At 43.4% G+C, this 17,200-nt stretch overlaps 1 protein-coding gene across 2 annotated transcripts in view; it reads right to left on the reverse strand.

Moving 5' to 3' along the window:
• LOC110501638 (vang-like protein 1) overlaps positions 1 to 17,200 on the reverse strand; it is a 60,520-nt gene that overhangs the window by 11,632 nt on the left and 31,688 nt on the right. For both annotated transcript variants that reach the window (XM_021579339.3, XM_021579338.3), the window contains exons 4-5: positions 11,917 to 12,348; positions 3,035 to 3,210 (exon numbers count right to left, since the gene is read on the reverse strand). In XM_021579339.3, coding sequence (XP_021435014.2) covers positions 3,035 to 3,210; positions 11,917 to 12,348 — 608 coding nt within the window. The remainder of the gene's footprint in view (positions 1 to 3,034; positions 3,211 to 11,916; positions 12,349 to 17,200) is intronic.

Here is a 17,200-nt window from a genome sequence, read left to right on the forward strand (position 1 = left end):
ATTTGTAATGTCTTTATTATTTTTGAACTTCTGTGAGTGTAATGTTTACTGTTCATTTGGAAATTGCTGAAAAGGATGAACCAGACTTGTGGAGTTCTACAATTTTTTTTTTATCTGAGGTCATTTGTATTGTTTATTATCTACTTCACTTGCTTTGGCAATGTTAACATACGTTTCCCATGCCAATAAAGCCCCTTGAAAGAGAGAGAGAGAAGAGAGGCATAAGAGGAGGGTAGAGAGAACAGATGGATTATAAGAAAAGGTCAGAAAAGAAGTAGATAGTCCATTACAGCATGCCTCATATCTACACTACTCCCCCAGACCAGACGACTGCAGACCAGGGCTATGTCATCCAGTGCTCCCTACATTCATTTCACATTTCCACAAACTTCAAAATGTTTCCTTTCAAATGCGATCAAGAATATGCATATCCTTGCTTCACATCATGAGCTACGGGCAGTTAGATTTGGGTATGTGATTTTAGGAGATTTTTTCTTTTTAAAAGGGTCCAATCCTTAAGAGGTTTTAAGACTCCATAATGGTTCCTCTGTTGGTGCCACAAGTAAAAGTTGGTGTCATATAAAGCTTTGCTTCTTGCTCTGTAATATGAGTAGAATCTTAATTTCAGTAACTTTCTTATATTAAATGTATGAACATTGTCAAATATAAATTTGAACAAAAAATATATATATTTGGCAAAATGTTCTATATATTGTTGAACATAATGGTAATCTTTAGTGCATATCAAAATTCCAGAGTGGGATCTCCGCTACGTTTAGAGTTATGATCCAATTTGTCAGCATTACCAACAGAGGGAAAACGGATTCAAAATGGTGGCCCTTTCTTTGTGATTTGCAGGATGTGCAATGATACAATTAAAAGTAGGGCTGTGATTGGTTACATTGGCATATTAGGCAATGTACACTACCGTTCAAAAGTTTGGGGTCACTTCGAAATGTCATTGTTGTTGTCCATTAAAATAACATCAAATTGATCAGAAATGCAGTGTAGACATTGTTAATGTTGTAAATGACTATTGTGGCTGGAAACGGCTGAATTTTAATGGAATATCTACAAAGGTGTACAGAGGTCCATTATCAGCAACCATCACTCCTGTGTTCCAATGGCACGTTGTGTTAGTTAATCCAAGTTTTTCATTTTAAAAGGCTTGATCATTAGAAAACCCATTTGCAATTAAGTTAGCACAGCTGAAAACTGTTGATCTGATTAAAGAAGCAATAAAACTGATCTTCTTTAGACTAGTTGAGTATCTGGAGCATCAGCATTTGTGGGTTCGATTACAGGCTCAAAATGGCCAGAAACAAAGAACAAGCTTCTGAAACTATATTCTTGTTCTGAGAATTGAAGGCTATTCCATGTGAGAAATTGCCAAGAAACTGAAGATCTTGTGCAACACTGTGTACTACTCCCTTCACAGAACAGCGCAAACGGGCTCTAATCAGAATAGAAGACGAGTGGGAGGCCCCGGTGAACAACTGAGCAAGAGGACAAGTACATTAGAGAGTGTCTAGTTTGAGAAACAGACGCCTCACAAGTCCTCAACTGGCAGCTTTATTAAATAGCACCCACAAAACACCAGTCTCAACGTCAACAGTGAGGAGGCGACTCCAGGATGCTGGCCTTGAAGGCAGTTGCAAAGAAAAAACACCTCAGACTGGCCAATAAAAAGAAAAGATTAAGATGGGCAAAATAACACAGACACTGGACAGAGGAACTCTGCCTAGAAGGCCAGCATTCCGGAGTCGACTCTTCACTGTTGATTTTAAAACTAGCAGAAATCCCACTCTAGAATGTTGATATGTCAGTAATAATAAAATATATTTTCAAGATTCATGTTGACATTATTCAAAATTCATTACAACATTTAAAAAAAAATCAAAATACTACTTGTAAAGTACAAGCCGTAAGGCTTCATATGATACCAACCATTGAATTGTGCACCTACAGATGAAACATTATGGAGACTTAAAGGAGGCCTGGGTAAGGCCTAAATGTCACAAATACTCCAACTTCAATCAATTCTCTCAATTACGCTTTAAGATACAAATTGCAAATATGTCAACAATCCATATGGAGTGGGTTTTATTTTGGGTTGCACTGACAAGGCATTTATCATTTGTCCACGGCTGTTAATTCTGCGTATTGATTGAACAAATAATAAAAATGTAATCCTTCTATGGATTACATTTAGTGAAAATCCCCAAAATCATGATGTTGTTTTGTTCTAGTTTGGTGAGGAATCATTCAGCACAGCTCTGGGTAGAAGTTGTCCTAAGGCACCGATCTAGGATAAGTTTGTCTTCCACAAACCCTAACCGTTAAAGGGAAAAACACAAAGCTGACCTTAGATCAGTTACTAGAGAGAGAATTCATCATAATCAATCAAAACGGACCCCTTTTCTCAGGCCCCTGCCCCAATTCCCAGAACAGCCCCCCTGAGTGAAAGGACTGGAGCATTCTGGGTGATTTAGTAACTAAAATACTGCCACTCTTCCCCTTGGACATAAGTCTCCAATTACTCACAGTTCAACAGTGTGTGTGTGTACACACACACACACACACACACACACACACACACACACACACACACACACACACACACACACACACACACACACACACACACACACACACACACGTATGGGTGGGGGGCATTCTGAAGGCATTCTTTAATAGTCTGATTATCTGTAGATGTTTCTGCTAGCTGATTGATCAGCTGACTGGCTTCTGCTAAGTGGCAATAGTGGACACAACAGGGTTACTCAGATCATCAGGGCCACAATAAGTACACCAGCCAGATCCCTGAGGCTCTACTGTTGTACACAGACAGAGTTCATATTGCTGGAAGATCAATGACTTTGCTCCAGTCAGCTGCATCATTTTAGCAAGAGATTGTAGCAGCATGGATTTGCTTGATATGTTAAGATGCTTATGAAATGATTGAATTTCTCTACATCATATTTCAGTTGGTTTTGAGTGTGTGTATGTGTGGATGCGAGTGTGTTTGTATTACCTGAGCTGTCCCAGGTTGTAGTAGCGTGTCTCTCCGTCAGTGGAGCGTATAACACACAGGCTGTAGCAGGGCTGGAGCTGTCTGAGCTCCAGCAGAACAATGGCCAGGTAGTGGACAAACAGCAGAGAGTCCACCAGAGACACAGCGAACTGGACGATACCCTGGTAGTCCTCATCCTGGAAACACAGAGTTAACACACACACACACACACACACACACACGTTTGCAAGTTGCATGAAAAAGCTCATCCAGAGGTGGCCGGGGACTTTAATGCAGGGAAACTTAAATCCTTTTGACCTCATTTCTACCAGCATGTTACATGTGCAACCAGAGGTAAAAAAAGAAATATATATATATTTTTTAAACTCTAGACCACCTTAACTCCACACACAGAGATGCATACAAAGCTCTCCCTCACCCTCCATTTGACAAATCTGACCATAATTCTATCCTCCTGATTCCTGCTTACAAGCAAAAACTAAAGCAGGAAGTACCAGTGACTAGATCAACACGTAAGTGGTCAGATGACGCAGATGCTAAGGTACAGGACTGTTTTGCTAGCATAGACTGGAATATGTTCCGGGATTCCTCAGATGGCATTGAGGAGTACACCACATTGGTCACTGGCTTCATCAATAAGTGCATTGATTACATCGTCCCCACGGTGACCGTACATACATACCCCAACCAGAAGCCATGGATTACAGGCAAAATCCGCACTGAGCTAAAGGGTAGAGCTGCCGCTCTCAAGGAGCGGGACTCTAACCCGGAAGCTTATAAGAAATCCCGCTATGCCCTCAGACGAACCATCAAACAGACAAAGCATCAATACAGGACTAAGATTGAATCGTACTACTCCAGCTCTGACGCTCATCGGACGTGGCAAGGCTTGCAAATTATTACAGACAACAAAGGGAAGCACAGCTGTGAGCTGCCCAGTGACACGAGCCTACCAGACGAGCTAAATGACTTCTATGCTCGCTTGAAGGCAAGCAACACTGAAGCATGCATTTAAGCACCAGCTGTTCCGGACAACTGTGTGATTTTATTTTATTTATTTAACTAGGCGTGTGATCACGCTCTCCATAGACGATATGAGTAAGACCTTTAAACAGGTCTAAGTTCACAAGGCCGCAGGGCCAGACAGATTACCAGGAAGTGTACTCTGAGCATGCGTTAACCAACTGGCATTGAGAGCATCCTGTCGGGCTGTATCACCGCCTGGTACGGCAACTGCACCGCAAACAACCGCAGGGCTCTCCAGAGGGTGGTGCGGGGGCAAACCACCTGCCCTCCAGGACACCTACAGTACCCAATGTCACAGGAAGGCTAAAAAGTTCACCCAAGTTCCATCAATCACTCCTGGGCTGCAGTCACCTATCCGGACCCGTTTTGCTGCCTACGCGGAGCCCCACCGGGCCTTCACAGTTGGACTGCCGACGTTGTCTACCCGAGGGAATTGTCCGGCTGGCTCCTCCGGCGCAACGTTGACTGGGCGCCCATCTGCGGCCTGCTATCCGTTGGCTATCTTATCGGCTGCTATCTGAATAGACAATCGGACAATTTTTATTTTATTTTATTTTTATTTATTTATTTATTTTTCTTCTTGGGCCTCTATAACTATATCTATTGTTTTTATTTTTGTTGTTGTTGTGTGATTTGGATTAATCCCCTCTACCACACGGAAACCCACTAATCTACTGACGGAACGCAAGAGTTGGCTAATAACAGACCTCCATTCTATGCTAGCTTGCTCCTATGCTAGCTTGCTACCGATTTAGCTGTCTAAATCGCCGTGACCCCCAACCAACCTCTCCACTCACTGGACCCTTTTGATCACTCGAATGAGCATGCCTCTCCTTAATGTCAATATGCCTTGTCCATTGCTGTTCTGGTTAGTGTTTATTGGCTTATTTCACTGTAGAGCCTCTAGTCCTGCTCATTATACCTTATCCAACCTATTAGTTCCACCACCCACACATGCAATGACATCTCCTGGTTTCAATGATGTTTCTAGAGACAATATCTCTCTCTTCATCACTCAATACCTAGGTTTACCTCCACTGTATTCACATCCTACCTTACCTTTGTCTGTACATTATACCTTGATGCTATTTTATCGCCCCCAGAAACCTCCTTTTACTCTCTGTTCCAGACGTTCTAAACGACCAATTGTTATTGCTTTTAGCCGCACCCTTATTCTACTCCTACTCTGTTCCTCTGGCGATGTAGAGGTGAATCCAGGCCCTGCAGTGCCTAGCTCCACTCCTATTCCCCAGGCGCTCTCTTTTGACGACTTCTGTAACCGTAATAGCCTTGGTTTCATGCATGTTAACATTAGAAGCCTCCTCCCTAAGTTTGTTCTATTCACTGCTTTAGCACACTCTGCCAACCCGGATGTTCTAGCCGTGTCTGAATCCTGGCTTAGGAAGACCACCAAAAATTCAGACATTTTAATTCCAAACTACAACATTTTCAGACAAGATAGAACTGCCAAAGGTGGCGGTGTTGCAATCTACTGCAAAGATAGCCTGCAGAGTTCTGTCCTACTATCCAGGTCTGTACCCAAACAATTTGAACTTCTACTTTTAAAAAGTCTCTCACCGTTGCCGCCTGCTATAGACCACCCTCTGCCCCCAGCTGTGCTCTGGACACCATATGTGAACTGATTGCCCCCCATCTATCTTCAGAGCTTTTGCTGCTAGGCGACCTAAACTGGAACATGCTTAACACCCCAGCCATCCTACAATCTAAACTTGATGCCCTCAACCTCACACAAATTATCAATGAACCTACCAGGTACCTCCCCAAAGCCTTAAACACGGGCACCCTCATAGATATCATCCTAACCAACTTGCCCTCTAAATACACCTCTGCTGTTTTCAACCAAGATCTCAGCGATCACTGCCTCATTGCCTGCATCCGTAATGGGTCAGCGGTCAAACAACCTCCACTCATCACTGTAAAACGCTCCCTGAAACACTTCAGCGAGCAGGCCTTTCTAATCGACCTGGCCGGGGTATCCTGGAAGGATATTGATCTCATCCCGTCAGTAGAGGATGCCTGGATATTTTTTTAAAATGCCTTCCTAACCATCTTAACCTGTTAGAGCTCTAGGGGCGCTATTTCATTTTTGGATAAAAAACGTTCCCGTTTTAAGCGCGATATTTTGTCACGAAAAGATGCTCGACTATGCATATATATAAAGAAAACACTCTGAAGTTTCAGAATCTGCAAAGATTTTGTCTGTAAGTGCCCCAGAACTCATTCTACAGGCGAAACCAAGATGATGCATCACCCAGGAATTAGCAGAATTTCTGAAGCTCTGTTTTCCATTCTCTCCTTATATGGCTGTGATTGCGCAACGAATGAGCCTACACTTTCTGTCGTTCGCCCAAGGTCTTAGCAGCATTGTGACGTATTTGTAGGCATATCATTGGAAGATTGACCATAAGAGACTACATTTTCCAAGTGTCCGCCTGGTGTCCTGCGTCGAATTCGGTGCGCAATTGCCAGCTGCTTCTACTTTACCATTTGATTCAGGGGAGAAAGCATGTGTCCAAGAACGATGTATCAATGAAGAGATATGTGAAAAACACCTTGATGATTGATTCTAAACAACGTTTGCCATGTTTTCAGTCGATATTATGGAGTTAATTTGGAAAAAAGTTTGCGTTTTGAGGACTGAATTTATGGATTTTTTTTGGTAGCCAAATGTGATGTATAAAACGGAGCTATTTCTAATACACAAGGAATCTTTTTGGAAAAACTGAGCATCTGCTATCTAACTGAGAGTATCCTCATTGAAAACATCAGAAGTTCTTCAAAGGTAAATGATTTTATTTGAAGGCTTTTATGTTTTTGTTAATGTTGCGTGCTGGATGCTAACGCTAATGCTAAATGCTAACGCGAAATGCTAACGCTAGCTAGCTACTTTTACACAAATGATTGTTTTCCTATGGTTGAGAAGCATATTTTGAAAATCTGAGATGACAGTGTTGTTTACAAAAGGCTAAGCTTGAGAGATGGCATATTTATTTCATTTCATTTGCGATTTTCATAAATAGTTAACGTTGTGTTATGCTAATGAGCTTGCTGATAGATTTACACAATCCTGGATAAAGGGGTTTTTTCATAGCTAAACGTGACGCAGAAAACGGAGCGATTTGTCCTAAACAAATAATCTTTCAGGAAAAACTGAACATTTGCTATCTGAGAGTCTCCTCATTGAAAACATCTGAAGTTCTTCAAAGGTAAATGATTTTTTTGAATGCTTTTCTGTTTTTTTGTGTAAATGTTGCCAGCTGAATGCTAATGCTAAATGCTACGTTAGCCATCAATACTGTTACACAAATGCTTGTTTTGCAATGGTTGAGAAGCATATTTTGAAAATCTGAGATGACAGTGTTGTTAACAAAAGGCTAAGCTTGAGAGCTAGCATATTTATTTCATTTCATTTGCGATTTTCATGAATAGTTAACGTTGCGTTATGGTAATGAGCTTGAGTCTGTATTCACGATCCCGGATCCGGGATGGGGAGATCAGAAAGGTTAAATAAACATGCCCCATTCAAGAAATTTAGAACCAGGAACAGATATAGCCCTTGGTTCTCCCCAGACCTGACTGCCCTTAACCAACACAAAAACATCCTATGGCGTTCTGCATTAGCATCGAACAGCCCCCGTGATATGCAGCTGTTCAGGGAAGCTAGAAACCATTATACACAGGCAGTTAGAAAAGCCAAGGCTAGCTTTTTCAAGCAGAAATTTGCTTCCTGCAACACTAACTCAAAAAAGTTCTGGGACACTGTAAAGTCCATGGAGAATAAGAACACCTCCTCCCAGCTGCCCACTGCACTGAAGATAGGAAACACTGTCACCACTGATAAATCCACCATAATTGAGAATTTCAATAAGCATTTTTCTACGGCTGGCCATGCTTTCCACCTGGCTACTCCTACCCCGGTCAACAGTACTGCACCCCCCACAACAACTCGCCCAAGCCTTCCCCATTTCTCCTTCTCCCAAATCTGCTCAGCTGATGTTCTGAATGAGCTGCAAAATCTGGACCCCTACAAATCAGCCGGGCTAGACAATCTGGACCCTTTCTTTCTAAAATGATCTGCCAAAATTGTTGCCACCCCTATTACTAGCCTGTTCAACCTCTCTTTCATGTCGTCTGAGATTCCCAAAGATTGGAAAGCAGCTGCGGTCATCCCCCTCTTCAAAGGGGGTGACACTCTTGACCCAAACTGCTACAGACCTATATCTATCCTACCATGCCTTTCTAAGGTCTTCGAAAGCCAAGTCAACAAACAGATTACCGACCATTTCGAATCTCACCATACCTTCTCTGCTATGCAATCTGGTTTCAGAGCTGGTCATTGGTGCACCTCAGCCACGCTCAAGGTCCTAAATTATATCTTAACCGCCATCGATAAGAAACATTACTGTGCAGCCGTATTCATTGATCTGGCCAAGGCTTTCGACTCTGTCAATCACCACATCCTCATCGGCAGACTCGACAGCCTTGGTTTCTCAAATGATTGCCTCGCCTGGTTCACCAACTACTTCTCTGATAGAGTTCAGTGTGTCAAATCGGAGGGTCTGCTGTCGGGTCTCTGGCAGTCTCTATGGGGGTGCCACAGGGTTCAATTCTTGGACCGACTCTCTTCTCTGTATACATCAATGAGGTCGCTCTTGCTGCTGGTGAGTCTCTGATCCACCTCTACGCAGACGACACCATTCTGTATACTTCTGGCCCTTCTTTGGACACTGCGTTAACAACCCTCCAGGCAAGCTTCAATGCCATACAACTCTCCTTCCGTGGCCTCCAATTGCTCTTAAATACAAGTAAAACTAAATGCATGCTCTTCAACCGATCGCTACCTGTACCTACCCGCCTGTCCAACATTACTACTCTGGACGGCTCTGACTTAGAATACGTGGACAACTACAAATACTTAGGTGTCTGGTTAGACTGTAAACTCTCCTTCCAGACCCATATCAAACATCTCCAATCCAAAGTTAAATCTAGAATTGGCTTCCTATTTCGCAACAAAGCATCCTTCACTCATGCTGCCAAACATACCCTTGTAAAACTGACAATCCTACCAATCCTCGACTTTGGCGATGTCATTTACAAAATAGCCTCCAATACCCTACTCAACAAATTGGATGCAGTCTATCACAGTGCAATCCGTTTTGTCACCAAAGCCCCATATACTACCCACCATTGCGACCTGTACGCTCTCGTTGGCTGGCCCTCGCTTCATACTCGTCGCCAAACCCACTGGCTCCATGTCATCTACAAGACCCTGCTAGGTAAAGTCCCCCCTTATCTCAGCTCGCTGGTCACCATTGCATCTCCCACCTGTAGCACACGCTCCAGCAGGTATATCTCTCTAGTCACCCCCAAAACCAATTCTTTCTTTGGCCGCCTCTCCTTCCAGTTCTCTGCTGCCAATGACTGGAACGAACTACAAAAATCTCTGAAACTGGAAACACTTATCTCCCTCACTAGCTTTAAGCACCAACTGTCAGAGCAGCTCACAGATTACTGCACTTGTACATAGCCCACCTATAATTTAGCCCAAACAACTACCTATTTCCCTACTGTATTTTATTTATTTATTTATTTTGCTCCTTTGCACCCCATTATTTTTATTTCTACTTTGCACATTCTCCCATTGCAAATCTACCATTCCAGTGTTTTACTTGCTATATTGTATTTACTTTGCCACCATGGCCTTTTTGCCTTTACCTCCCTTATCTCACCTCATTTGCTCACATCGTATATAGACTTGTTTATACTGTATTATTGACTGTATGTTTGTTTTACTCCATGTGTAACTCGGTGTCGTTGTATGTGTCGAACTGCTTTGCTTTATCTTGGCCAGGTCGCAATTGTAAATGAGAACTTGTTCTCAACTTGCCTACCTGGTTAAATAAAGGTGAAATAAAATAAAATAAAATATACAGTGCCTTGCAAAAGTATTCGGCCCCCTTGAACTTTGCGACCTTTTGCCACATTTCAGGCTTCAAACATAAAGATATAAAACTGTATTTTTTTTGTGAAGAATCAACAACAAGTGGGACACAATCATGAAGTGGAACGACATTTATTGGATATTTCAAACTTTTTTAACAAATCAAAAACTGAAAAATTGGGCGTGCAAAATTATTCAGCCCCTTTACTTTCAGTGCAGCAAACTCTCTCCAGAAGTTCAGTGAGGATCTCTGAATGATCCAATGTTGACCTAAATGACTAATGATGATAAATACAATCCACCTGTGTGTAATCAAGTCTCCGTATAAATGCACCTGCACTGTGATAGTCTCAGAGGTCCGTTAAAAGCGCAGAGAGCATCATGAAGAACAAGGAACACACCAGGCAGGTCCGAGATACTGTTGTGAAGAAGTTTAAAGCCGGATTTGGATACAAAAAGATTTCCCAAGCTTTAAACATCCCAAGGAGCACTGTGCAAGCGATAATATTGAAATGGAAAGAGTATCAGACCACTGCAAATCTACCAAGACCTGGCCGTCCCTCTAAACTTTCAGCTCATACAAGGAGCACTCCACACTGCCCTTTCCCACCTGGACAAAAGGAACACCTACGTAAGAATGCTGTTCATTGACTACAGCTCAGCGTTCAACACCATAGTGCCCTCAAATCATCATTAAGCTAAGGACCCTGGGACTAAACACATCCCTCTGCAACTGGATCCTGGACTTCCTGAAGGGCCGCCCCCAAGTGGTAAGGGTAGATAACAACATCTTCCACGCTGATTCTCAACACAGGGGCCCCTCAGGTGTGCATGCACAGTCCCCTCCTGTACTCCCTGTTCACCCAGGACTGCATGGCCAGGCACGATTCCAACACCATCATTACGTTTGTAGACGACAACAGTGGTAGGCCTGATCACCGACAACGATGAGACAGCCTATACGGAGGTCGTCAGAGACCTGGAAGTGTGGTGCCAGGACAAGAACCTGTCCCTCAACGTGATCAAGACAAAGGAGATGATTGTGGACTAATGAACTATCATGGTCCAAACATACCAAGACAGTCGTGAAGAGGGCACAACAACGCATATTCCCCCGCGGGAGAAAAGATTTGGCATGGGTCCTCAGATCCTCAAAAGGTTCTACTGCTGCACTGGTTGCATCACCGCTTGGTATGGCAACTGCTTGGCCTCTGACCGCAAGGCACTACAGAGGGTAGTGCGAACGGCCCAGTACATCACTGGTGCTAAGCTTCCTGCCATCCAGGACCTCTATACCAGGCGGTGTCAGAGGAAGGCCCTACAAATTGCCAAAGACTCCAGCCATCCTAGTCATAGACCGTTCTCTCTGCTACCGCACGGCAAGCAGTACCGGAGCACCAAGTCTAGGTCCAAAATGTTAATTAACAGCTTCTACCCCCATGCCATAAGACTCCTGAACAGCTAATCAAATGGCTACCTGGACTATTTGCATTGACACCCCCCCACCCATTTTTACGCTGCTGCTACTCTCTGTTTATTGTCTATGCACAGTCACTTTACCTTTACCTACATGTACATATTACTTCAATTACCTCAACTACCTGGTGCCCCCACACATCGACTCTGTACCGACATCCCCTGTATATAGCTTCGCTACCATTATTTGATTGTTGCTCTTTAACTATTTGTTATTTTTCTTCTTCTTATTGTTTTTATTTTATTTTTTACTTCAGTTTATTTTAGTAAATACATTAACCTTATTCTTCTTTAAACTGCATTGTTGGTTAAGGGCTTGTAAGTAAGCATTTCACTGTACGTCTACACCTGTTGTATTTGGTGCATGTGACAAATACAATTTGATTTACACACACTCACGTTTATGAAACATACACACCTGTGAGTCGAGAATGCGGACCCCATAGAACAGCCAGTAGGAGATTGTGAGCAGCAGTGTGAGCATGGCCAGGAGGGCTCGGTACACACACACCCTGGGCAGGCTGGCACGGGCCTGGCGCAGGAAGATCGCCCACACAGCTAGCAGAAGGATGAGAAGTTTACAGGACACAGAGAGGAAGAGGCCCTCGCAGGCTGAGCCACAGGCCTGCAGCCTGGCCGGCCACAGCACCGCCGGGAGGACCAGGAAGGCCAGAGGGGTGGCCAGGACCAGTAGCCCCACACAGAGGCCCAGAGCTAGGGGAGCGTAACGCCGACAGCCTTGCCCCAGGCCGTCCTCTGACCTCTTCCCCAGACCAACCACCTCCTCCTGGGATAGACTAAGCTCTGAGGTGCCAGTCACCGCCGTGGTGGTTTCCCCCCAGTTATCATCCTAAAAGAGAGAGGGGAGGGAGATAGAGGGAGAGGACAGAGAGAAGGAGAGAGAAGATATTAAAACGTAGCATATGGTTGATAGCACAGACACATCCAGAGAAGAGAGGTGGAGGAAGAGTGAGAGAGGAAGAGAGCGAAAACAGAAGATGGAAAAGGAAAGGAATAGTCTCTGTGGAGGGATGTTACTTTGGTTTGTCTCTCACAAATACACACTAGTAGATAGATACACATAAATGGTGGTTTTATTCCATTTTCTGTCTCTGCTACAAACAAAGACAGACAAACTAGAGATACACTGACTAAATCCCTTGAGGTTTACCGCAAACATCCCATCAGTCATTCTATTTAAAGAAGCCTTCGGTTTTCCTGGGGTTCTGTGTTATTGTGACAGGCTTTCAGCTCCCCACTGATCCACATAGAGGAAGACAGTACACATTCAGGCTGCTCATCATGACCAGGTAGGGATGACACACACACACACACACACACACGCACGCATCTGAATCACAATAAGGCTGATGTTATGCAGGTCTAGCATTGCAAATTAAGAGTCAAATCTCCTCTTCCTGCTCAGGATGGAGATTAAACATAAATGTGCCATAAGAGGAAGGAGCACAGCGAGAGACTGATTAAAGACCTGTCTGCCGAAGAGAGCATCTCTCTTACTGCCAGTTATTCAGCTATTTATTATCTTGGTCTCTCTATCTCCCCGGTAAGCAGCTGGGAACAGTGTGTGTGTGTGTGTGTGTGTATTCCATTCCATGAGAAGTAGATTGGAATACTGTAGCCACCTTCTTCTGTCAGATCACATACACTTACCCACATGACACCCCTAAACCTTTATCCCTTTGCCAGATGGACACGCCACCTGATGTGCCATTAGAAAATGACACTGAAAGAGACCGGGAAAGGAAGAGGTAAGGAAGAGGAAATACTCAGTGGGATTGCTGAGTAACGGCCGCTTAATAACCCTCTGTGGTTCACTGTTTTTGCCTATACACCATCATCTCCTTCCTTTAAATTCAACTTTGCCAAACAGGAGATGAACCCACCTGTCCCTGACTTTTCCTAAATGTGTGGATTTTAAACTTGATCCGTACTTTCAGACAAATATAACAAAAAAGACAAACACTTTCAGCATTTTATCCTCAAAGCACCATGATGGTCATTTGACCGAATGCATATTTAACAGGAGAATAGATGGGCCTTGAGGAGCACCAATAGCCACCAGTCTAATAAATCCATTCAACTAGAAAAGTCCGGTCTCGTTGGACCCCTTTTTGGTTGTGTTTATGGTAACATTAGTATACCAAAATGTCAGTATTTGAAAGAACATAAGACATTTTCATTTTGTTCATGTTACTGTGCAGGCTTTACGTAAAAAACATAAAAAGCACCAAAAACTGAATTTAAAGTGGAAAATCTATTTTATTGGTGGAGTGCCTTTGTTACAACTATGAAACAAAAGAATGTGCATTGTAACACAGTAAAATATATTTTTTTATAAACGACAAAACAAATAAATACCCAAACTGCCAGACACCCGGTCAATGAAGAAAATATCAGTAGTCTAAACATCAGTGTAGGCGCCAAGCAGTGCTTGTGAATAGTGAAAATCAGCACAAAAGCAATAATTGCATTATAATGAATATAAGGGTTGATATGACATCTGTTAAAAGTATATTATTGTCAGTTATTGGACACATTATCTGTGGCCTCGCTCATATTTACAGTATGGTGTGAGTCTTCAAGCAACAGTTGGATCTCATGTAGCTGTTATCCCTTGTCCTAACAGTCACCAAAAGTCTTTGTCACTTTCACTTGATTGCAACAATTCGCTTGCCGCTTGAAACCGGTGTCGTGGGTTCTGTTGCGAGCGCATCTGCCCACCTTACAGTTTTTCCTCCATGGGAGCTCTGCGCAATTTGGCTTGCGCAATGGCTCACGTGGAATCTTTTCTGCTGCCTTGGCCCTCACTCACGTAGTCCGTGTGCCAGACTCATGATGAAAGGCCACAGAGGGTCCTCATGAATGGTGTCCTCTCTGATGAACTGACCCTGAACACAAGGGTGTGTCCTTTCACCATTGTGGTTCTCCATCTACACTAATGAGATGAAGATCCAAGGAAACAATGTGAGCCTTTTCAAGTACACGGACGACATAGCTCTGTTGGGACTCTGATGCTAATGTCATTTTAAACAGACCAACAACCTCCAAGAAGGATGCCGGTTAAGTGCCCTCCACATCAATGTGAGAAAGAAACTAAGGAGCTGATCATCAATGGCAACAACTTGCCAATGTCCCAGCTACTATCTCTGAACGACCAATCAGTGGAGGTGGTTGAGCATTTCAAATACCTAGGGACACAAATTTATAACATGCTCAGTTTCACAGAGAATGCAGACTATTTTTTTTTAAAGCAAGTCAGCACCTGTTTTTAATCAGTAAATTGAAGAGGTTTGTGGTCAGTAAGGATGTTCTGGAGAGGGTGTACAGAAGCTTGGTGGAGAGCATCCTCACGTTCAATATGACAGTTTGGTATGGTAGTCTGAGCGTGGGGAGCAAAACTGACCAAAATAGTAAACACATCCAGCAAAGTAATTGGTCGACCACAGGCACAGTTGACCAGTCTGTTCCACAAGGCAACCATAAAGAAGACACTGGCTGTCGTAGGCGACCCCTCCCACCCTCTACACCCTCAGTTGGAGAGGCTTCCCTCTGGCCGGCGCTTCAGAATGCCCATGGCCAAGAACAACGTGTTCAAACATTCATTTGTTCCTTGTGCTGTTGGACTACTAAATGCAATGTAAATTGTATCAGTATATCATAGATTTATCTATCCAGTGCAGTTGGGACAGCGGTCATTTGTGAGTAAATGTAGCAATGTCCTCTATGTTTTTAGTGTATGCAATATGATGGACTAGTATGTGATCCTTTCAATGGAAGGTGACAAAGAAAAATGTCTGTTCTGGATGGACGATGAAGTTTTATTCTATTCAGCTCCTTCCTGCTCATGGATGTTGTTCATGCACTGATTGAACAACACGTGTGCGTTTATAGCAGCCAAGTCAAGCATGTTGTAGCGGCGAGTTCATCCTTTCACCAAGTACACCCATGCCATCTGATCCAAAACATTATCCGACACTCGCTCACTTGCTGCCTGATATGGATCCATTCCCAGATATGGAAAGCCAATCAGCATGAATCAGAATAATAATCCTCATAGATGTCACAATCCACTCTTCCCCGCCATCTGAGTCGTTTTCATCTTGTAGAAACCCTAACACAGCATGCACATCCATTCGTCTTGGTCTTGCCATTGTAAATTACACACACTCTCACTGTGTAGCCTACTCCAAGTAGGCCTAGAATAGACTAATCAGACTGCTTGGATTTGGTGGACTGATATAGGGTACACAGTTTTGAGATTATACACTGATTATACACTGGTGTTAAAATGGCACCGGACAAGACAGACAGACATTTTATATGTCCCCAACCGATTTGTTTTTTGTTTGTTTATTTGCAACTTATATTTGTTACTAATTATTTGTACATAATTTTGCCGCTACCGTCTCTTATGACTGAAAATAACTTCTGGACATCAGGACTGCAATTACTCACCGCAGACTGGCGGATTCCTTTAACGAGTCTGACGAGCACGATGCGAGTGATATACTGCTTTCTCTGGAATAGGCCCAGATCCCCGTGATCTGCGTGAAGAGAAGGCGGATAAAAATGGGCCGGAGGGCAGGCCGCCTTCTGAGAATTCGTAGGCGATCGAATAAACCCCCATTTCCTTCCATTCTGCTAGCAAACGTGCAATCTTTGGACAATGAAATAGATGACCTACGTGGAGGATTAAACTACCAACGGGACATTCAAAACTGTAATATCTTATGCTTCACGGAGTTGTGGCTGAACGACGACACTATCAACATATAGCTTGGCTGGTTATTCATTGCACTGGCAAGATAGAACAGCGGCGTCTGTTAAGACAAGGAGCGGCAGACTATGTATTTTTGTAAATAACAGCTGGTGCACGATATCTAAGGATGTCTCGAGCTATTGCTCGCCTGAGGTAGAGTATCTCATGATAAACTGTAGACCACACTACCTACCTTGAGATTTTTCATCTGTATTTTTCGTAGCTGTTTACATACTACCACAGTCAGAATGAGAATTGAATGAGCTGTATTCTGCCATAAGCAAACAAGAAAATGCTCACCCAGAGGCGGCGCTCCTAGTAGCTAGGGACCTTAATGCAGGGAAACTTAAATCCATTTGACCAAATTTCTATCAACTTGTTAAATGTGCAACCAGAGGAAAAAAATTAAATAAAAATAAACTCTAGACCAGCTTTACTCCACACACAGAGACGCATACAAAGCTCTCCCTCGCCCTCCATTTGGCAAATCTGACCATAATTATATCCTCCTGATTCCTGCTTACATTCAAAAAATTAAAGCAGGAAGCACCAGTGACTAGATCAATAAAAAAGTGGTCAGATGAAGCAGATGCTAAGCTACAGGACTGTTTTGCTATACACAGACTGGAATATGTTCCGGGATTCCTCCGATTGCATTGAGGAGTACACCACATCAGTCATTGGCTTCATCAATAAGTGCATCGATGACGTAGTCCCCACAGTGACCGCACATACATACCCCAACCAGTAGCCATGGATTACAGGCAACATCCGCACTGAGCTAATGGTTAGAGCTGCTGCTTTCAAGGAGTGGGACTCTAACCCGGAAGTTTATAAGAAATCTCGCTATGCCCTCCGACGAACCATTAAACAGGCAAAGCGTCAATACAGGACTACGGTCGATTCGTACTACACCGGCTCT

This window comes from Oncorhynchus mykiss, chromosome 22 (genome assembly GCF_057628025.1).
Source record: "Oncorhynchus mykiss isolate SJ-2025 chromosome 22, ASM5762802v1, whole genome shotgun sequence".
NCBI classification, from domain to species: domain Eukaryota; kingdom Metazoa; phylum Chordata; class Actinopteri; order Salmoniformes; family Salmonidae; genus Oncorhynchus; species Oncorhynchus mykiss.